Source organism: Staurois parvus, unplaced genomic scaffold (genome assembly GCF_062004578.1).
Source record: "Staurois parvus isolate SC_StPar_1 unplaced genomic scaffold, SC_StPar_1.0 ptg000226l, whole genome shotgun sequence".
Classification (NCBI taxonomy): domain Eukaryota; kingdom Metazoa; phylum Chordata; class Amphibia; order Anura; family Ranidae; genus Staurois; species Staurois parvus.
This window is the reverse complement of record NW_028318022.1, coordinates 1275751-1299793: the sequence shown is the minus strand read 5'-3', so window position 1 is coordinate 1299793 and position 24043 is coordinate 1275751. Positions and strand designations below refer to the sequence as shown.

The window sequence follows — 24043 nt, the reverse complement described above, 5'->3', positions numbered from 1 at the left end:
ATTTAAGAAGCCAGTAAATGAACTATATTCACTTAGAAAATGTACACTTTGTACTATTCTCTAAGATTTTCCACTTATTATATACTATTTTTAATTTAAAAAATATATATATATATTTCCCTTTTATTTATCTTGTGAGGTTAATATTTTGTAACGTTCCTGGTGGTCTGCAATTTGCTGAGAGATCTGATCGTTTTCTGGTGTCATGCATTCTGTCTACAGTGATGAATAGGTTTTGCTGGCTGTAGTTTACACACCACTTCATGGACCTACATAGACCAAGGAATGTAAAGGCTAAAGCAGTCTTGTTAGATGTGTTTGCCCTTAACAAATGCTTGACCTCCTTTTACAAAAACTGTGTCATGAAGGATAGAGAAGAGTCAAAGATCAAATGTTTATTGTGATATTTTATTTCTCAGAGATTCACTGTTACCTATCACAAAAAAAAACATTGTACACATGAGAGGTTAAGCGTTTGTAAACCATTCCTGATTAAGTACCCAAACTGATAATTATGCAGCCTGATAGGAGGTCTGAACATAAATAAAGTAGTACCATCACATAGATATTACAGCAGCTAGGTTATTTTATTCAGCTTTTTTTTATTTTTAAGGGAGATCAAGGCAAACCTCTACATACATGGAGGGGATAGAAAAATTGGGGCTGTTTTACCTGCCAAAGGGTTTGTATCTCTGCTCTTCCAATTCTGAGCTTTACACAATTCTGCCATAGAGCAAAGTCTTATGTAGCAGGGTAGGGTACCAGATTTTTCTTGTGGTTAAAAAATAATTGCAGGTCTTGCCCCTACCCCAGCATGCAATTGGACATTGAAAGGAGATGCAGAAGACAAATAAGCTCCTCCCTCTGTCACTCTGCTCTTTTTTTCCTATCGGCATGTTCCTTGTTTGCACATGAGCAGTGCAGCACATCTGATTGGCTCATTGTTCTGCTTCTCCCTCTCTCGGTCTGAATTCTGCTGTACGGGGACCTCAACAGGCTGATAACTATGTCAAATTTAACTTCTTGCCAACCGTAGATAGCCGAATGACGGCTACACTGCGGCCGGCTAGTTCTGGGAGGGCGTCATATGACGTCCTCCCAGAACGCACTCTCCTGGCGATCTCCGTGATTGCTGTGTCCTACGGACACAGCTGATCACGTGATGTGGTAAAAGGCCAATCACAGCGGCCTCTTACCACATGATCATCTGTGTCCAATGACACGCTGATCTCCGGGAAATGCAATTGCCGGTTTTCGGCTGCATTTTCCTCACGCTGTCATAGCGCGAGGAAAGTACTGCCATGAACCGGCAGTTGTCAGAGCAGGGATCAACACCGATCATCAGGGCACTGATGATCAGTGCCCTGATGATCGGTGCCCACCAGTGCCACCCATCTGTGCCCACCCACCAGTGCCACACACCTGTGCCCACCAGTGCCACACACCAGTGCCCATCAATACAGTGCTGCCAGTCAGTGCCACCAGTCAGTGCCCAGCGGTTGCTCCAGTCAATGCCTAGCAGTGCCACCAGTCAGTGCCCAGCAGTGATGCCAGTCCGTGCCACCTATCAGTGCTGTCTATCAGTGCCACCTATCCGTGACACCTCAGTGCTGCCTATCAGTGCTGCCTCATCAACGCACATCCGTGAAGGAGAAAAATTACCTGTTTGAAAAATTTTATAATAGAAACACAAATTTTTTTTTTTTCAAATTTTTTTGCAATTTTTTGGTTTTTAGCGCAAAAAGTAAAGTGCCCAGCGGTAATTAAATAGCACCAAAAGAAAGCTCTATTTGTGAGAAAAAAATGATAAAAATTTCATATGGGTACAAGCTTGCATTACCGCGCAATTGTCAATCAAAGTGCAACAGCGCTGAAAGCTGAAAATTGGCCTGGTAAAGAAGGGGGTATAAGTGCCCTGTAGGCAAGTGGTTAAGTAATTACTGCGTGCTTAAAAAAAAAAATTAATGATGTATTATTCAAAGCTCAGCTTGAGTGCCGATTCACATATGTGCGGTGCGACTTGACTGTTGTGGTTTCAGTGCGAATTGAAAAGCAGTCATTCAGCAGTTCTGGTTTGGTTCAGGTCAGGATTTGAAGAGAGAAAAACTGCATGAACTTGGGTTCACAAACATGACGTGTGATTCAGAAGCTGTTCCCATTGAGCCTGTAATCCGCACTGCCAGTGCATCGGGCATATGTGAACAGGCAACAAAGGAAGCAATGTTATTTCACATGTCATGCAGATAGGATGTGATTCAATCTGCATATATGTGAACCGACACTGAATGCCTTAAAGGATCATTTCACCTTTCATAACATGTTACATGTTACATCCATATTCAGGGGTGTAACATGTACATGTTCCGATCAGACCGGCCCCTGCTCCCTGCCTTGACAGCTAGTGGGGGCTCCGCCCAGCTGCGTCACTCATTCACAGTCCTCTGTGAATGAGAGACTACAAGTCCTGACAGCCTTTGTGGCTGTCTGCTTGTAGTCCTCAATATATCTACTTGCTCGTACATCCCATACAGGCAAGCAGACATACTGACAGATCTGCAGGAGACCTGCATGGCACCAGCGATCTGCTGATCGTTGGTGCTGCAATGCTTTACATATGCTTCAGACAAATATACTAAATGCACATTTGTTTAACTGCAAAAAAGTGCATTTATTTTTTTTTTTTTTACTAAAAGGTGAACTTGTCCTTAAAGTTGGCTTTACCTTGCAATGTGCTAATTATAGTGCTTTCTCTTTGTTGCTTTGGCTATGAGTTGTTAGTATTAGGGCCCATGTAAGGTCATTGTAAACTACAGGATAAAAACCTAAGTGATGACTAGCCAATCCTACGGGTTTGCTGTCTTTATTACTCTTTATGAGGTGATACTTTTCGTTTAGTATCTTGCCACTAACAGTCAGTTGGGTGTTAATCTTTATAAGTTGCAAGAGAAAAAATAGAATCACATGGGTTACTGTGGAAATCACCACCGCTTGTTTTTCTTTTGCTGTTGGGTATATTTTTCATGCCACATCTGTAGCTGAATCATTTTCAGTTTTATTTCATCGGCCCCCTGCCATCCAGATCAAAGCAACACAAAAGTCCTATAATGACTAAATATACCCTGCTGCAACTGATAAAATATGTTTCACAGTTTGCTCTATAATGTAAATGTATCAACTAGTATTTGAAGAGGGGTGTAATACAGATTGTCTGTTGTTAGCTCTCATTTCAGAGTAATTAAACTGTAATAAAGGAAGACATGGTGCACCTAAATGGAGTACACTGCAGAATAGTAAATTATCCCATGCAGTCTATTTTACGGTATTGTTTTATAGTGTTTGTGTGTAAAACACTGGAAACAAAATCTGTAAAACAGATAATCTCAATCAGATGTATGTTTAGCTGCGGAATGGGTGCATCTGATTGTGTTGAAAACATCTGGCCATAATATGCACTATAGGGTCTGGCTATAACCTGGATACAGAATTGGACAATGATACATTTAGAACAGCTAGATCATAATTGGGCCACATGAGAGCTTTATGTACTTGCAATTGTTTATAGAAGGGGTCTCCAAACTTTCTAAACACAGGGCCAGTTTATTACCCTTCAGGATTTAGGGGGGCCGGACTGTGGACAACGGGAGTGGACATTTTTCTGGCATTGGTGGGAGTAAACATTGCCACATTTGGGATTAGGGGGAGGAGTAGTGCCCATCTTTGGTGTCTGTGGAAAAAATGGTGCCCCATTGTTGTCAATTGGCAGAATAGTGTCTCATATCAGTGTGAGGAATAGTGCACTGTGTGCTTAAAAAAAAAAACATTTAATGATGTATTATTCAAAGCTCAGCCTGAGTGCCGATTCACATATGTGCGGTGCAACTTGACTGCTGTGGTGCCCCATTGTTGTCAATTGGCAGAATAGTGTCTCATATCAGTGTGAGGAATAGTGCACTGTGTGCTTAAAAAAAAACATTTAATGATGTATTATTCATTATTATAATAGTGCACCAAGGGCCAGATAAAGACAAGCAAAGGGCTGCTGTTTGAAGATCATTGGTTTAGAGGAACTTGTAGTAAAAGAAAATGGGGACTTCCATTGCTCACCTCCTTTGTTGAATACTAGTTGCCTGGCTTTCTCTATCTAGTTTGTTACCAGCTTGGAACAAGTATGTAGACTGGAAAGTCAGAGTGAAGTCAGAATTTCTGACTTGCATACTAATTTCAGGTCAGTAACTCAAAAGACCTCAAGCAACTTGGATCACCATGACAGTGTAGAAATTAATAATGGAGATGTCAGCAAAGGCAGTATGAGGAGGAATATATAATTTATATGGGGTTATTGGTGGGAAGGCAAGGTTTTTAGTAATGATTCTAATTGACTATATTAGTGTTTCTCATTGTGTTTTGCATTATATACATGTGTGACACTGGCGGATGGCACTGATGGGCGCAACAACTGGGCAGTACTAATGGGGGGCACTGCTGAGTGGTACTGCAGGACATTGATCATCAGTGCTGATCTGCTCTGTGACAGCTGCCAGTTATCGGCAGTACTTTTCTCAGGCTGTGGCAGTGTGAGAAAAGTGCTGCTGATAATCGGCAACTGTATTTACTTGGTGATCTGCTGTGTCATTGGACACAGTTGATCACGGGGTAAAAGGTTGCTGTGATCAACCTTTTTCCTCATGTGATCAGCTGTGTCCGTAGGACACAGCAATCATGGAGATTGCTATGTTATATTAGTGTTTCTCATTGTGTTTTGCATTATATACAGTAATCTTGCAATCTTCTGCTCAATCTAAAATGTGAATGCCCTAATATTTATACAGAAGTGTGAAAATGTTCCATATGAGTACCATATACTGTACAGGCAGAACTTCACTAAGAGCTAAAACAGAATTTTGGGTCACAGTTTGACTGTTCTCCTTCCAGTATTTTACAGGTATTTTTACCCATTACTCGGAGGTCTCCCCCACCCCAGTTCTAATATGACAGCCACAAGGGACAAAGCACAATAATGCTACTTAAATGTGTCAGTTTAAAAAAGGAAAGTGTTATTGTTGCCTACAGCAACCACTGAGCTCATAATAGTCATCTTGTTTTGCTGAATGTCTGCTGCAGATTCCATTTTTTTTTATACCCTCTATTCAGACACTTGTCATACATAAGGCCATGCTCTACAATTAAGTCGTTCAGTGAGAATCTGCTTGGTTGTCAGGTCCTGCTACAAGCACCATTAGTTTTGTGTATATTTCTTAAACTAAGCTGGTTTCAAGAGAAATCTAATCCTTTTCTCCAGAGTACATGTTTAGTGTTGACATGTGAACATCTAGATTCTGGGTGACATTTGTAAAATGATTGCCCGACCTCACCTTTCTGCAACTAGTATTTTCCACTGATTGCTACTTCCCTCTGCTAATCCCAAAACGCCAAATCCCTTTGACCCTGTCAGTGAACACTTGCTGTGCAAGAATGCAATGCAGATTACTTGAAGACTGTTTCTTAAGGAATGTATGCCTTTTGTTTCTTTTGTATAACTTTTACTTTATACTGGCTGCAGCATAGGATGTCAGATGATGATTGCATACAGCCAGAGACAATCAACAACTGTCATTTGTTATATAAATTGTTGGAATATTCATCAGCTTTTTGGATAGTTTCAGGACAAGCCCATTTGGTTTTAACAAGACTTTTTTTTCTAGCATTCTGCTTTGCTGTCAAAAATGTAATAGGCAGGCACAGGGGCAATAGGGGATCATGGGGCCCCTGTGTTTTTGCCCAAACTCAAAAAAGCCTATGAAAAAGGTACCAGGGACATCTCATGGGGCCCCCTACTGACCCTGGGCCCTCGAGCAGTGCCCGAGTTTCCAAATGGTCAGTCTGCCCCTGGGCAGGCATAATTGTAAACATTCATCCCTCCTTTTCTGCCTCATTATTTTGTAAGTGTACCATGCCCAGGGCCAACACAGTTTGCATCTATTTTAATTTAATCTGAAAAAACTGTTCATGTACTTGCCATAGAGAGAGATGTCCAGTTTGGTCAAATGAGCCAAGCCAGTAATAACAACTTAGCCTTTATTGTCTATTTTAATTTAATCTAAAAAAAAATGTTCCATGTTCTTGCCGTAGAGAGAGATGTCCATTTTGGTCAAATGAGCCAAGCCAAAAAGAAAAACTTGGCCTTCCCTTTTCTGACTTTCTGGATACCAGAATTATCAGTAAACACTGACTAGTCCTGACCAGGCTGTAGCAGTGAAAGGGTGCATTCATTTGTTTTCAGCTGAGGTCTCTTTATTTGCTGATTTAATGTGGAGCACAAGGGGATATATTTGTTTAAAGGATAAGTTCACCTTTAACCACTTGCCTACCAGGCACTTTTACCCCCTTTGTGCCCAGGCCAATTTTCAGCTTTCAGTGCTGTTGCACTTTGAATGACAATTTTGCGGTCATGCAACACTGTACCCATATGAAATGTTTAAAATTGTTTTCAGACAAATAGCGCTTTCGTTTGGTGCGATTTAATTGCCACTGGGTGTTTTTTTATTTTTTGCACTATAAAAAAAAATAGCAAAACATTTACAAAATTTTATAATAGAAACAAAAAAACTTTTTTTTCAAACAGGTAATTTTTCTCCTTCACTAATGTACATTGATGAGGCTGCACTGTTAGGCAGCACTGTTGGGTACTAATGAGGTGGCACAGATCAGCTGCTCTGATGGGCACTGATAGGCTCTACTCATGAGGTGTCACTGGTGGGCATTGATGAGGTGGCACTGATATGCAGCAATGATGGCCACTGATGGGCGACAACTGGTGGATGGCACTGATGGGTGCAACAGCTGGGCAGCACTGATGGGGGGCACTGCTGAGTGGTACTGCAGGACACTGATCATCAGTGCCCTGATGGTCAGTGCTGATCTGCTCTGTGACAGCTGCCAGTTATCGGCAGTACTTTTCTCAGGCTGTGACAGCGTGAGAAAAGTGCTGCTGATAATCGGCAACTGTATTTACTTGGTGATCTGCTGTGTCATTGGGCACAGTTGATCATGTGGTAAAAGGCTGCTGTGATCAACATTTTACATCACCATGTGATCAGCTGTTATTATTATTATTTTTTTCATATTAGGAGCCTGTAAAGTATTGCACCCACAATCCGTAGATCGTGGGTGCAATGCAGAGCTCCTGCAGACTGTCAGTGTATTTGTCTACTTGTACCTCATACCGGCAGGCAGTTATACAATGACAAGAACCATCAATGAATTAGCTAGAGAGGTCAAGGTAGTTCAGTGAAAACTACAAGCTGTCGGCCGCAAAGGCTGACAGTAGTTGTAGTTTTCCCATTCACGGAACTCTGTTAATGAATGGCACAGGGGGTTGAAAGGGGGTTCTGCAGAAGTGGAAAACATGTGGAACATGTAGATGTACCCAAATGTGAACTTGTCCTTTAAAGCACCACTTACACCTCAAATAGGAGGCACTAAACATAAAGATTTTTCTGTTTAGGATGGCAATACTATTCTAACTAGTGAGAGAAATTTGTTATAAAGTATTTCCTCATCTTGCTGAGCGATCACAAATCTAGGTACAGGAGGGATTGAAAAACTGGGGGTTTCTTGTGTTTTTTTTTTTTTAATGAAAAATGGAAATAACTCCTGGAAACATTAGTAACTGTCAGGATCAGGTGACCCAGGTCTGGTTTGTTCCTGGAACTAAAGTGTGTGCACTAAATTGCCAGAACAATTTGGTCTTGACATATCCTAGCTCCACAAATTATTTTCAAGACCTCTCATTCTCCCTGACACATTCCTGTAAACATTGTTGGGAAGAATCTCCAATTCTTCTAACATGCAGAGTAAACATGTGTGTTCAATCTCCATTTTCAGTGTCTCCAGAATGTGTGTACACATCAGGTCAGTAACACTGGCTGATCTCTGAAATGCAAATGAGAAATATTTTTATATCCTAAAGCACATATTTTCAGTGTAAGCTAATTTATGTGTCTCACTGATGGAGTACACCAGAATAGCTCCGTTTTGTTCTGTTACCCAACTTTTACCTTTGTTTTAAATGATCACAGTACAACTGAGCTTGCTGACAGTGCTGTATCACTCCCCAACGCCGCCAACTGCCAAATAATGTTTTTATTCATTTAGAACAGATTTATTATATTTTATTATTTGAAGCACTGTGTATATAAAGAGATACACAAATTGAAATAAGTTTCTAAAACAAATGTAGTGTATAAAAAAAGTTTAGGGCCTTTGCCTATTTTTTTCTGGCACTCAGTAAAATTCTATACAGTAACACTTTTCCTGACCATGTCCTAAGATATAAAATGTATCTGAATCCAAAAATAAAAATGTAACACACTGCTGATTATCAATCCTTAAATGCGTTGCTTTCATTAGTTTGCTTCTTTTTTCAGGATGGTTCTCCTTTATTTTCACCTAGTGATCTTGACAGTAACTTTTTGTCTTACCATGATAATTAGAGATGAGCGAATTATTCAAAAATTCGATTCGGCTGATTCGCCAAATTTGAGGAAGAAATTCGATTCGATGCGAATTTATTCGCTGCGAATTTAACTTATAAAAAGGGTTTCTAGGCTTCAGAGAGCCTTTATATTAGTGCAGAACACTGTACCTTTAATTTAAATGCCCTTGGAGATGAGGAAGGAGAAGGATGAGAAGAAGGAGAAGGATGAGAAGAAGGAGAAGGATGAGAAGGAGAAGGATGAGAAGGAGAAGGATGAGAAGGAGAAGGATGAGAAGAAGGAGAAGGATGAGAAGGAGAAGGATGAGAAGAAGGAGAAGGATGAGAAGGATGAGAAGAAGGAGAAGGATGAGAAGAAGGAGAAGGATGAGAAGGAGAAGGATGAGAAGAAGGAGAAGGATGAGAAGAAGAAGAAGGATGAGAAGAAGGAGAATTCCAAGCCGGCAAAAAGTGTATCTGCAGAGCTCCGCTATTTCTTAGCGGAGCTCTGCAGATACACTTAGCGGAGCTCTGCAGATACACTTTTTGCCGGCTTGGAATTCTTCTTATTTTCAAACTACTTCTTCTTCTTCTTCTTCTTCATCCTCATCCTCAGAAGAAGAGGATGAGGATGAAGAAGAAGAAGAAGAAGTAGGATGAAAATAAGAAGAATTCCAAGCCGGCAAAAAGTGTATCTGCAGAGCTCCTCTATTTCTGACAGTTCTCTGACATTCACATTTACAGCGGTTGAAACATTGTATCTATTTGTTTCCATAAATGGAAACAAATAGATACAATGTTTCAACCGCTGTAAATGTGAATGTCAGAGAACTGTCAGAAATAGCGGAGCTCTGCAGATACACTTAGCGGAGCTCTGCAGATACACTTTTTGCCGGCTTGGAATTCTTATTTTCATCCTACTTCTTCTTCTTCTTCTTCATCCTCAGAAGAAGAAGAAGAGGATGAGGATGAAGAAGAAGTAGGATGAAAATAAGAAGAATTCCAAGCCGGCAAAAAGTGTATCTGCAGAGCTCCTCTATTTCTGACAGATACACTTTCCCGGCTTGGAATTCTTCTTATTTTCATCCTACTTCTTCTTCTTCTTCTTCATCCTCATCTTCTTCTTCTGAGGATGAGGATGAAGAAGAAGAAGAAGTAGGATGAAAATAAGAAGAATTCCAAGCCGGCAAAAAGTGTATCTGCAGAGCTCCGCTATTTCTGACAGTTCTCTGACATTCACATTTACAGCGGTTGAAACATTGTATCTATTTGTTTCCATTTATGGAAACAAATAGATACAATGTTTCAACCGCTGTAAATGTGAATGTCAGAGAACTGTCAGAAATAGAGGAGCTCTGCAGATACACTTTTTGCCGGCTTGGAATTCTTCTTATTTTCATCCTACTTCTTTTTCTTCTTCTTCTTCTTCTTCATCCTCAGAAGAAGAAGAAGAATGAAAAGAAGAAGAAGAATGAAAATAAGAATGAAAAGAAGAAGAAGAATGAAAAGAAGAAGAATGAAAAGAAGAATGAGAAGAATGAAAAGATTCTTCTTCTTCTTTTCATTCTTCTTTTCATTCTTCTTCTTCTTTTCATTCTTCTTCGTCTTCTTTTCATTCTTCTTCTTCTTCTTCTTCTTTTCATTCTTCTGCTTCTTCTTTTCATTCTTCTGCTTCTTCTTTTCATTCTTCTCATTCTTCTTTTCATTCTTCTCATTCTTCTTTTCATTCTTCTCATTCTTCTTTTCATTCTTCTTTTCATTCTTCTTTTCATTCTTCTCATTCTTCTTCTCATTCTTCTTTTCATTCTTCTTCTCATTCTTCTTTTCATGAAGAAGAAAAGAAGAATGAGCAGAATGAAAAGAAGAATGAAAAGAAGAAGAATGAAAAGAAGAAGAAGAAGAATGAAAAGAATGAAAAGATTCTTCTTCTTTTCATTCTTTTCATTCTTCTTCTTCTTTTCATTTCCTCTTCTCATTCTTCTTTTCATTCTTCTCATTCTTCTTTTCATTCTTCTCATTCTTCTTTTCATTCTTCTTTTCATTCTTCTTTTCATTCTTCTTCTTCTTTTCATTCTTCTTTTCATTCTTCTTCTCATTCTTCTTTTCATGAAGAAGAAAAGAAGAATGAGAAGAATGAGAAAAAGAAGAATGAGAAAAAGAAGAATGAGGAGAAGAATGAGAAGAATGAAAAGAAGAATGAATGAGAAGAATGAAAAGAAGAATGAATGAGAAGAATGAAAAGAAGAATGAATGAGAAGAATGAAAAGAAGAATGAGAAGAAGAAGAAGGAGAAGAAGAAGAAGAAGAATGAGAAGAAGAATGAGAAGAAGAAGAATGAGAAGAAGAAGAAGAATGAGAAGAAGAAGAATGAGAAGAAGAAGAAGAATGAGAAGAAGAAGAAGAAGAATGAAAAGAAGAAGAAGAATGAAAAGAAGAAGAAGAATGAAAAGAAGAATGAAAAGAAGAAGAAGAAGAATGAAAAGAAGAAGGAAAAGAAGAAGAATGAAAAGAAGAAGGAAAAGAAGAAGAATGAAAAGAAGGAAAAGAAGAAGAATGAAAAGAAGAAGAAGAAGAATGAAAAGAAGAAGAATGAAAAGAAGAAGAAGAAGAAGAAGAATGAAAATAAGAAGAAGAATGAGAAGAAGAAGAAGAAGAAGAAGAAGAATGAGAAGAAGAAGAAGAAGAATGAGAAGAAGAAGAAGAAGAATGAGAAGAAGAAGAAGAAGAATGAGAAGAAGAAGAAGAAGAATGAGAAGAAGAAGAAGAAGAATGAGAAGAAGAAGAAGGAAAAGAAGAAGAAGGAAAAGAAGGAAAAGAAGAAGAAGAATGAAAAGAAGGAAAAGAAGAAGAAGAATGAAAAGAAGAAGAAGAATGAAAAGAAGGAAAAGAAGAAGAAGAATGAAAAGAAGAAGAAGAAGAAGAAGAATGAAAAGAAGAAGACTGAAAAGAAGAATGAGAAGAAGAATGAGAAGATTCTTCTTCTTTTCATTCTTCTTTTCATTCTTCTTCTTCTTCTTTTCATTCTTCTTCTTTTCATTCTTCTTCTTTTCATTCTTCTTCTTTTCATTCTTCTTCTTTTCATTCTTCTTCTCATTCTTCTTCTCATTCTTCTTCTCATTCTTCTTCTCATTATTCTTCTCATTCTTCTTCTCATTCTTCTTCTCATTCTTCTTTTCATTCTTCTTCTTCTTCTTTTCATTCTTCTTCTTCTTTTCATTCTTCTTTTCATTTTTCTCATTCTTCTTTTCATTCTTTTCATTCTTCTTTTCATTCTTCTCATTCTTCTTCTCATTCTTCTTTTCATTCTTTTCATTCTTCTCATTCTTCTTCTTCTTTTCATTCTTCTTTTCATTCTTCTTTTCATTCTTCTTCTCATTCTTCTTTTCATGAAGAAGAAAAGAAGAATGAAAAGAAGAATGAAAAGAAGAAGTATTCCAGTACAGCAAAAAGTGTATCTGCAGAGAGCTCCGCTATTTCTGACAGTTCTCTGACAGTTCCTTCACATTTACAGCGGTTGAAACATTGTATCTGTTTCCGAATAAAAACATCTGTATCCTAAATGGAAACAAATAGATACAATGTTTCAACCGCTGTACATGTGAAGGAACTGTCAGAGAACTGTCAGAAATAGCGGAGCTCTCTGCAGGGACACTTTTGCCGGTTGATCGGGAAAAATCCGATTCGCGCACCCGAAGTATGCTAATATTCGGATTCGCCGCAAATCAAATTTTTCCTGAAATTCGAAACGAATTCCACTTCGCCTGGTTCGATTCGCTCATCTCTAATGATAATGTTGGGTACACATAGGAAGTTTTTTTTTTCGTTCAACCCAGAGGGCTGAACAGAAAAAAAATTACAGCACACTGTACTAACACACCCAATGTTAGTGTGATGATCTCCCTGCTAAGTTATTATCTGATGGGGTCCGCTCCCTGACCCCCCCCCCCTCCCCTTCCCCCCCCATTGCCTGCCAGCGCTGATCGGATGCTGAGTTTCCAGCATGCCTGTTTGACAGAAGCCGATCGTGAGATTGGCTTCTGTTGGACACGGAGCTATACAGACGGGCTGAAAGTCAGCTGGTTCCTGCCAAACCGACTGTTTTCACCCAATGTGTACCCAGCTTTAGTCACTATGTTTCTTATGGAGGAGCAGCGCTGTCATCCTAGAACATACATTTTTTTTGGAACAGAGCACCTCCTTTTCTTGTCACCTCTATAACTTGGGGGAGGTGTTTTGGAATCAATAGAGCCTAAAACATTACTAACTGATAAGTCATCAGAGGCAAGAAAATATAGGAATTTTAAAAGCTCATAAGATTTCTGATAGACTCAACAGGAATTTTTGCACTTTTTGAATAGATATAACAAAACACTTTCTATGGTATACTTAAAGGATAAGTTCCCTTTAAAGATAAATAAATACTCAGTGTTTTGCAAGTGCCATGCAGGACCCTGAAAACTGTCACTGTATCAATGTGCTCATACATCCCATACAGTCTGACAGGAAGACTCAATGAACTACCACAGTGCTCAACAGTGCCGTGGTAGTTCTGTGAATGAACTACTAGCCCAAACAGCCTTTGCGGCTGTCAGCTTGTAGTTATCAATGAATGATTTGCCCGTGTTGGTGGTGCACAGCCGCTCTGTTTTCAAAAAGCAACAGCTAGTACAGGGAACTTCTCCTCGTACTGCTGTCACACGGAGGGGGGAGATCAGGCAGTGGCTGCAGTTATGGGAACATGTTACATGTCCCACCCTAAAAAGAAAAAGAGGGAAACATGTAACATGTTGCACAGTGGCTAAGCGGTTCGAATCCCAGCCATGGCACCACCTGCCTGGAGTTTGCATGTTCTCCCTGTGCCTGCATGGGTTTTTTCCGGGTACTGCGGTTTCTTCCCACACTCCAAAAACATGCTGGTAGGTTAATTGAACCCTGTTTAAATTGGCCCTAGTATGTGTATGTATAAGTTATAGACCTTAGATTGACGCCCCTTGAGAGTTACCGACTGATGTGAATGTACAATATATATGTAAAGCGCTGCGTAAATTGACAGCGCTATAGACGTACCTGAAATAAAATAAATAAATAGATGTTCCCCAAGGTGAACTCATCCTTTAACAGATCGATAGGAAGCAAGAAGTGAACTTAATTTTTAAGGTTTACACCCTTTCCTCGTGCTACAAGCTCTGACACAATGTTTGAGCAAATCATGGAGTTGTACTATACCAAAAAAATCCCACTTTTTTTTTTTTTTTTTTTTTTTACTCAACAGATATCATAACAACATGAGGTTGCAATATCACTATCAAAGAGTCATGCACAAACCAGCAGTTTTCCCACAATCACCTTGGCTGCCAGAATTAGACTAACGCAGCTGCATATAGGATGTCCCATGAAAGTTCTAGTTGACTGGTTGTCATCCTCATGGAGACTGGGTTCATGCTGGTGTGGTGCGGGAAACGCTGCGGATCCTGTGTGTTTCCTGCACCACATTGCAGTGACATGGCGTTCATGTGATCTGGTACAGGTGTCAGATAGCAAAACACAATGTGATTCAGGTGCGTGTAAAGGAAAGGGTCCTGCACCTATTTGGTGTGGACGCAATGTGATTTGAACCATAAAAATGATATGGCTTAAATCGCACTGCACAGACATTGCATGTAATTTGCACAAGAATGCGGTGAGATTCCTGTGCGAATTACATGCGGTGTCCAGCACTGCATTAGTGTGAACCCAGTCTGAATGGATTCAGAAGAAACATATGTAGCAAGTGCAAGTTAGAACTGCTGAACCGCATACTCAATTTAGGGCAGTGACTTGAAAAACAGATGTAAACCAAAAGGAGTGTTCCTCTTAGCTCTCTTTTACATTTATTTTTGTGTGTGTGTGATTGAGATATATATATATGTGTGTGTGTGTGTGTATATGCACAGTACGTTTTAGAAAGCATGTCAATGGTGGTTGCACAACTGGCAAGTTTCCAGTTGTGACAATAGAGATATGGCTTTAGTACAGAAGCTATTAAACTACAGATTTGTTTTCTCTTGTGATGTGTGAGTTCATGCATGTGTTAGAAGGATACTCTTATCACTTTCTTAAACATACCATTCAGGCTTCTTGCTTTTATGGCTTAGCATTTATGATTTATTAAATGTCAGTAGGGTTTCTGTTCTTGATCTTGAGATAAACAACAAAAATATAAAAGAAGCATCTCATTTCCTATTTTTTTTTCAGTGGATACTAATCTTAAAGACATTGATGCTCAGTAATGTGAGACCTTGCAATGGGTAGCAAGACATTTATATTTGTAGATATTCTTATTCCAAATTCTAATTATAAATATTTATTCTACATCCTGCATTCTTGCTATATTAGGCCCTAATTCTTAGTCCTGATGTTGCAGTGGTGGCATCAAAATAACATGGCAGCAGGTCTGCCATATCAGTGTCACTATGTTGCAGAGAGGGAACTGGAGGTGAAATCCCCCTAGCACACTAGCATCTTGTCGCTCATACAGGCTGATTGGCAGCATTATGCCTCCCTTTATGTCTATCAAGTGTTTTGAAGGATAAATCTCATCCAGGTCAAATAACCTACAGTATATCTTTTCAATAAGACCTCTTCTTAGGCTGTATATTTGGAAATAAGAAGCATACCTGGAAATCATGTGACCTGATTCTGGCATATGTAATGGTATTTTCACAATGTATTATCCTAGAATCTCCTAGATTGTAAGCTCGAAAGAGCAGGGCCCTCAATCCCCTCATGTTTTGCATTGTATTGGTATTGTTCTGTCACATGTTCTGTCTCCCTTTGTAATGTACAGCGCTGAGCGAACCATTGGTGCTTTATAAATACTGTATAATAATAATTATAACTGAAGGTTTTTAAAACAGGTATTTCTGTCCCAAATGTCTCTTTTTCTGGTTCCATGACTTCCAGTTTTATTAAATACAAGACATACATTTTTTTTTTCTGATGCACCATCTTTGATTACCACTTCACAGGTTTTTGTTTGTCGTTTGAGCTTCTACCCACTATGTGTGCTTAGATAAGAAATCTTACTTTGTAATCTGCCAGTGGGCAGCCAGCCTAATTGAATATCCTTTAAAAGTATCTAGTTTCCTTATTTTATATTAAGAAAGGTTTTTGCAAAGTTACATCATCCTTTCAAGTTACTTTAGATTTAATGAAGGTGCCAATTTTTACTAGTCTGTCTTAGAAAACATAAAACCTTTAGAAATGAAGGAAAGCACTGCTCTGCTTAAACATTTGCTAACATCTGTAGGTATTCTTGTTTTGAAGAAATTTCAACATAATTTAGATACATGACATATGGAGGCAAAGTAATCACTGCTTAAGGTCATGTTAGAAGTCGGTGCTATGGTTCGCAGTGGTACTAAACTAGCCCTTCGTCTTAATACCACTTGACCTATGCTTACAGCTGTAACCTGAGGAGGTTCTAAGATGCCATAAGTTACAATACAAATTGAGTACATAAAATGCAGACTAAAAGCAAATTGATCCAACAAAAATGGAAACAGATGGGACAATTACTTGGCTTAAATTAGAATGGATCGTTTAACAGTTGAAATGTGTTCCATGTAAATTACTTTAAGTATGTAGAGGTGTAACCCTATTGTATGTGACTCCTAGACATTTATTGACGTTTAAAATGGGATGCCAACCAGCAAACTTTCACTCTCATAACCAATATTATGCATCTGTTAAGAGCAATTATCTTTCCAAATGTCTGCTTTTAATAAGGGTCCTGTATTAAGGGTTCACTCTGCCGGAGTTGCCTTTAGTGTATTCCAAATTACTTTTTGTCAAGCTGAAACCAGTCATTTATAGATTTAGTGATTAAATGTATTTTGTTACTAATATTGGTTTATTAAAATAAATCTGTTCCCTAATGTTAGGGAGAATAAATGAAGAGTTCTTGAAGGGCTGAAACACTTAACCTTTCATAAGAAAATATTATTTTACATGTTTTCTACAGTGCTGCTTTCATTACCAAACGTCTAGGCATTAAGTCATGTAATATCTGCTTAAGAGGAGATTCAGGGTTTCCATTGGTTGATCTTCCTCTCTAACAGAGATCATGTGATCAACTGCCTAGGTTATATGAACCTTTGGTTATATGAACAGCACTGAAGACAGCACCATGCATCGTTTTCTCCAAAAAGATATTCTAGTACCCCTCTGGTACTTTTCATCTATCCCAACAGGATTAAGATAGCTTTGTGTTAACATCTTAATAAAAGTCTGATTTGAATGGTTAAGTAATCAATTGGCCTATTCATTTTCATTCTAGTTTGTGAATGTTTTAACAGTTCAGATTAAACAGCTAATTGTAAATATTTAGGTTTTGTAATAATATTTTACATTATTATTATACAGGATTTATATAGCGCCAACAGTTTGCTCAGCACTTTACAATATAACAGGAGACAATACAGCAACAATACAGTTCAATACAAGAGGGATAGGAGGGCCCTGCTTCTTTACATAATCTATTTTATATATGGAGGGAAATATGCAATAAAAATAGATACCAATCAACTTTCACTTTTTGTTTCAAGTTCATGAGATGAGTAAAATGGTTGTTGAGGATTACTGCGCATTGTTACAGTTTCCCAATGTAATAAAACTCTCGAGAGCTGCTTCATGCTGCTTTAATGAACAGGAATATTTATTTTATAAATAAGGATGAAAAATGCTGCATCCGGTTGTGATCAAGCACATTCTGCAGAGTTGGAATGGTTGGAGTCTTTTCATCTGCTGTCACCATGAGAATATTCCCTTAGTGGACCCTCAATGAACCCTGCTCCATGCATACATTTACACGACCCACATGTGACAATCATAAAGATGATTTATTGTCTTGCACTCTTAGCACTGTACAGACCGTATTTTTCTTTCTATACTAATCAGTGTGAGACAGAGAAGGGTGACTTCACAACAGCCGCAAGGGACTTGTTCTGCATGCAGTCTGTATTGTAGGTAAATCCACCATGCATTTCAAGTAGCACAGAGCATCAAATCAGAGACATCTGTTTCAATGGGCTCACCTGTGGGTGGTCGAGCTCTCCCTTATCCTGACTATGTGGGTGCAGAGTGTGCCTAATTCTGGAGTCATAACAAATCTTTCGGCCCCAGGAAGCTTCTGTCTTCTGACAGATCACGCTAACTAACCATATAGCTATATTAAAGGGAATCTGTCTTGAGTGAAGCAAGATCAGTGTTAGAGTGTGATTAAAAGGATGCAGAGCTCAGTTTTCGTATTTACATTAATGCTCTCCTTGCAGAGTATGTATCAGTGGAAAATGAGTGAATTTAGCAGTGTATCTTTGAAATCTCCTGCTTTATAGCAGGCAGCTGCTTGGACATCAGGGGCTCTTTGCACTACTGCTAGACTGAAGATAATGATTTAAAATGTCAGAGTAGATAATGCTTACAAGGTATTGCATTGTTATATGAATCTGATCACTCTGACTGAGTAATAATTTTAATCTATGTAATTGGTGGACTGCTACATGTCCTTTTCTTGAACAAATGTTCATTTATGTATGTAACAAGAATATTGAAGTCCCCAGGCACGGCTGACACAATAGGTTTTTGGCCAACCTCGTACCTATGCACAATCAGTGCAATTTATTTGAATGGCATCCCAACGCACATTGCCAGCTCTGTTGAAACTAAGGATGCATGTTAGTTTATCATGCACTGTTGAGCATTGGCAGTCCATTTAAGATGACTAGGGTGATTTTATGCAATGCATGATGATGTGCATGGGGTAACGTACTGGAGAGGTCTGAAGGAGGCCTTAGAGAATGTAAGTCGATATACACAATAACATAGTTCAGTTTGTTTTTCCTTTTCAATCACGGAACTCATTTTTCATTGATTTTAACCAAACAAGTGTCATTTTTTTTTCTTTTAAACATATTGTTATTAAAAGCTTCCCAAACTAAATGTATTGTCACCATATTGCTGATTAGTCCACTTGCTTCCCTAGTAAATTTGTTTTTAAAATTTATTTTTTCATGATGAGTCAAACAAATGTCAACATTGTCTGTTGAAGCATAACTGATGAGCATTGGCAAACAGACTTCAGTTCTTGCCAACTGTCCCTGAATTCTAGATACCCATTCAGATTTCAAGGGTTGTTTCCTTGAAGTTTTGTTGGAGTAGGTTCTATTTAGAGTTAGGATCTTTTACACTGATCATCTGTGTACTTGTATAGTATTTTTATGCAACATTAGGGCTTCATTCACTCAAGTGTGGTAACAAGAACTTCTACAGTACTTGTTGCACCTTTGATGCAGTTCCCATTCTCTTGTGAGGATGGATGATAAAATGTATCGAAAATTTGCACTAGAGAAACACAGTTGAGTTGTGGATGTAGCCTAGGTTTCACAAACATAGAACAGACAGTAAAAAAAAAAAAAAAGGTAATTCAACTTTTACTCTATAGAAAAACTGATTGATTAGAGATCTCTAGAATATATCTCTTTCAAGAGATCGCTAGTCATTTAGTTGATTAAAAATGAATCTGCTTGCAGTTGACCAATCCATTTCTTGAAATATTGGGCAACTCGACATTAAAAGTGTATTACATACTATATATGCTTCTTTTCTCTACAAAAAATATTAATACCATTGATCACACTTGTTTCTGTTCAGTTTCCACATCACCTTTTTCTACTTACTCAAGTCTAGAGTGTACACAATTACCTGTGCAGCTTCAATCAAGCCAAACCATTGCATTCAAGTCTAGCCAATAAAAGCATTCAAACAATACGTGCATACTTGTATTACAATTCCGTAATAAAAGGCAAATAGGTTTTCCTGCCCACTGCAAAACAAAAATACTGAACTATTTAGAATTTTAGCATTGTAATATAAAAATTACCTTAAGAAGCCACTGTGTGTTGTTCTCCATGATGTTCTCCAGTAGCTGAAGTCTCTGCACAGAGTCATCATAGTCCAGTGGGGCATCCCTTTGCACTGAGTTTGACACATAGGGACTGGCAGGGGCTGAGCGGCAGCTGTCCACCTCTGGCAGTAGAAAGGTATAGCTGCATGCCCCATGCTGCACCTGATATTGCTTCTTTCCTGCATTCTCCACAGCTTTACGACTTTGTGCCAGAGTCACATCAAAGCTCCTGACAGCCACCAGCAGAACAGTGACAGCAGATAGCCACATCTTCATTTATCTTCTTTGGACTGGATAAAGACAGATGATGCTAAAGTAACCAGAAAAAAATGAGCCCTGATCTTTAGTTGTGTTCAGGAGCTGACACTTTCTTTCAGGTATTTCCAGATTAAAACTGCCTTGCTTTGCTTTGAGTGAAAGAACATTAACCTGAAGTACTTATCCTTAAACAGCAGGCAGAGGACATGTGCTCAAGCTAAGCTAGACCTCCCCTCTTCTACTATAGGGAGGGCTGTGTAAGCCCGCCTAGGAGCCTAAATGAGCTGTGCCCTTTTCAGAGAGAGACATGAGGGAATAAATGTCAGGGGAAGAGCATGTGAAGCTGTCTCGTACAACAGCAGCACTACAGCTGTGACCCGAGTTCATGTGTGTCCCCTGTGCTGTGTGCTCGGGAAGCAGCCACTTCCCCTATCTCCTATGCTAAAGTCAATGAATGGACAGAGAAGTCCAAATGTGGATCATTGGCATTCTAAATGGCATAAGACAGCGGCAGAGATTCTATGGATATACCACTTAAATCTTCTGTAAAATATCTATATATGCGTGTTTGCATTTATCACCAACGCAAACTGTTTTACAAAGTTCACAGTATGATTCACGTCAGCTTTTGCCAATTCGAATTTATCTTTGTTTTTTATTAATTTTTATTGATTTTCACACACACACACACACACACACACACACACACATATATATATACACATACATACATACATACATACATATATACATACATACACACACACAAACAGTAAATTGAACACAGGAGAAAGAGAGAGCACATCGATGGTGAAATCTGCATGGTTACAAACAAAATAATATCACATAGCAACAGTGGGGAGGCCATCAGAACCATAAGAAAGGTGGGAGGGGGTAAAATTAGCCCCGAATTTGTTATCTTATTGTATTTATTTTTTACAGGTACTTATATAGCGCTGTCAATTTATGCAGCGCTATATATATATATATATATATATATATATATATATATATATATACACATACATATACAGGTGAAACTCAAAAAATTAGAATATCGTGCAAAAGTTCATTTATTTCAGTAATGCAACTTAAAATGTGAAACTAATATATGAGATAGATTCATTACATGCAGAGCAAGATAGTTCTAGCCGTGATTTGTCATAATTGTGATGATTATGACTTACAGCTCATGAAAACCCCAAATCCACAATCTCAGAAAATTAGAATATTGTAAAAAGGTGCAATATTCTCAGCTTAAAGTGTCCCACTCTAATCAGCTAATTAAGCCATAACACCTGCAAAGGGTTCCTGAGCCTTGGTCTCTCAGTCTGGTTCAGTAGGAATCACAATCATGGGAAAGACTGCTGACCTGACAGTTGTGCAGAAAACCATCATTGACACCCTCCATAAGGAGGGAAAGCCTCGAAAGGTAATTGCAAAAGAAGTTGGATGTTCCCAAAGTGCTGTATCAAAGCACATTAATAGAAAGTTATGTGGAAGGGAAAAGTGTGGAAGAAAAAGGTGCACAAGCAGCAGGGATGACCGCAGCTTGGAGAGGATTGTCAGGAAAAGGCCATTCAAAAGTGTTGGGGACTTTCACAAGGAGTGGACTGAGGCTGGAGTCAGTGCATCAAGAGCCACCACACACAGACGGATCCTGGACATGGGCTTCAAATGTCATATTCCTCTTGTCAAGCCGCTCCTGAACACCAAACAACATCAGAAGCGTCTTACCTGTGCTAAAGAAAAACAGACCTGGTCTGTTGCTCAGTGGTCCAAAGCCCTCTTTTCTGATGAGAGCAACTTTTGCATCTCATTTGGAAACCAAGGACCCAGAGTATGGAGGAAGAATGGAGAGGCACACACTGCAAGATGCTTGAAGTCCAGTGTGAAGTTTCCACAGTCTGTGTTGATTTGGGGAGCCATGTCATCTGCTGGTGTTGGTCTGCTGTGCTTCATTAAGTTTAGGGTCAACACAGCCATCTACCAGGAGATTTTGGAGCACTTCATGCTTCCTTCCACAGACGAGCTTTATGGAGATGCTGACTTCATTTTCCAGCAGGACTTGGCACCTGCCCACACTGCCAAAAGCACCAAAACCTGGTTCAATGACTGTGGGATTACTGTGCTTGATTGGCCAGCAAACTCGCCTGACCTGAACCTGATTGAGAATCTATGGGGCATTGCCAAGAGAAAGATGAGAGACATGAGACCGAACAATGCAGAAGAGCTGAAGGCCGCTATTGAAGCATGCTGGTCTTCCATAAAACCTCAGCAGTGCCACAGGCTGATAGCTTCCATGCCACGCAGCATTGAGGCAGTAATTGCTGCAAAAGGGGCCCAAACCAAGTACTGAGTACATATGCATGCTTATACTTTTCAGAGGTCCAATATTGTTCTATGTACAATGCTTGTTTTATTGATTGCATGTAATATTCTAATTTTCTGAGATTGTGGATTTGGGGTTTTCATGAGCAGTAAGCCATAATCATCACAATTATGACAAATCACATAATTTTAGTGAATACTTGTGAGCTATTATGAATCGAGGTGTTCAATAAGTAATGAAATCTAAAAGTGTATGAGGTGCGCTGGCACTTTCACTGACTCACTTAGCTAGTGTGTATAACTGATAGAAAAAGATTGCGCCGCGCTCCTATGTATTTATATATGCAGCTTAAACTACTAAAGTGTATCAAATATTGATATAAATGTCAACAAGGATAAGACACTATGGTCTGCTTTTTCTCCTTTGACCAAACATCCCATGAGCTAATGTAAGGAGGAGCGAACGAGGAAATAACCCCAGGAGGGGAATTGGGAGATCCCAAGAGAGCTACTCAGTGTACTCATTGATACACAGGGAGATAAAGGAAATAACAGGAGGATCCATCCATATACATGTCCACCTCATAGGACGGCTAAAGCAAAGGCATCATCCCATTTCATCTATCCTGGAAGGATAAAAAGCGTATTTGCCTGGATTCATTCAGGCAAATATAGAGGTGAGCATATAAGGAGACCATTTAGCACTCGGAGAAAAGGAACAGTATATCTACTTGCACATTTATTTAAAAGACTTTATTTATATTTGTTTAATATCAGCACGTGCACATATGCTTTTGCACTAATAATATAGAGTATACACAGCTATATAAAGGTGCAACATAGGTTCACACTGTGGTACCTATTAAGGCACTATTACTTCAGAGTTATTCATTATGCATGTTATCTTTATGTATCATTCCATATGCATTTAGTGGTATAGTCACCATTCACTATTGTTGACATTTATATCAATATTTGATACACTTTAGTAGTTTAAGCTGCATATATAAATACATAGGAGCGCGGCGCAATCTTTTTCTATGACAAATCACAGCTCGAACTATCTTGCTTTGCATGTAATGAGTCTATCTCATATATTCGTTTTCACCTTTTAAGTTGCATTACTGAAATAAATGAACTTTTGCACGATATTCTAATTTTTTGAGTTTCACCTGTATATGTATGTATATATATATATATATCCCCACTGTTGCTATGTGATATTATTTTGTTTGTAACCATGCAGATTTCACCATCGATGTGCTCTCTCTTTCTCCTGTGTTCAATTTACTGTTTGTGTGTGTGTATGTATGTATATGTGTATGTATGTATATATGTATGTATGTATGTATGTATGTATGTGTATATATATATATGTGTGTGTGTGTGTATGTATATGTATATATATATATATATATATATTGTACATTCACATCAGTCCTTGACCCTCACATACACATACTAGGGCCAATTTAGACAGGAGCCAATTAACCTACCAGCATGTCTTCATGTCTTTGAAGTGTGGGAGGAAACCCACACAGGCCCAGGGAGAGCATGCAAACTCCAGACAGGTGGTGCCGTGGATGGGATTTGAACCAATGACCCTAGTACTGCCAGGCGGAAGTGCTAACCATTTAGCCACTGTGCTGCCCTGTCCCTGCCACAAACTCACAAGCACAGCCTTTAATATAAGTAAACCTTAAAGGATAAGTCCCCCTTTTGTAACATGTTACACCCATATTCAGGTTGTAACATGTTACAAAAGGATTAGCCCCCACTCCCCTGTTGTGACAGCTAGCAGGGGATCTTCTCCCGCTAGCTATCACAATTTTACAAAAAAGTGACCGTGTGGTACTCCGCCTGCCCAGCCATGTCACTCATTCATAGTATTCTGTGAATATGAAAATGACAAGCCTTTGTGGCTGTCGGCTTGTAGTTCTCAATGAACTACCATGGCATTGTTGAACGCTGTGGTATTTCATTGATTCTTCCTATCAGTTTGTATCTGCTTGGCTGTATGAGCACACAGATACCCTGAC

At 38.8% G+C, this 24043-nt stretch overlaps 2 protein-coding genes across 2 annotated transcripts in view; one reads left to right on the top strand and one right to left on the bottom strand.

The window, feature by feature from the left end:
- Nucleotides 1–19901, bottom strand: part of ANGPT2 (angiopoietin 2) — a 67215-nt gene extending 47314 nt beyond the window's left edge. The window contains exon 1 of the mRNA XM_089679517.1: nt 19392–19901. Coding sequence (XP_089535643.1) covers nt 19392–19691 — 300 coding nt within the window. The 5' untranslated portion in view covers nt 19692–19901. The remainder of the gene's footprint in view (nt 1–19391) is intronic.
- The window catches only part of MCPH1 (microcephalin 1), a 417602-nt gene that overhangs the window by 234666 nt on the left and 158893 nt on the right, over nt 1–24043 (top strand). The window lies entirely within an intron of this gene.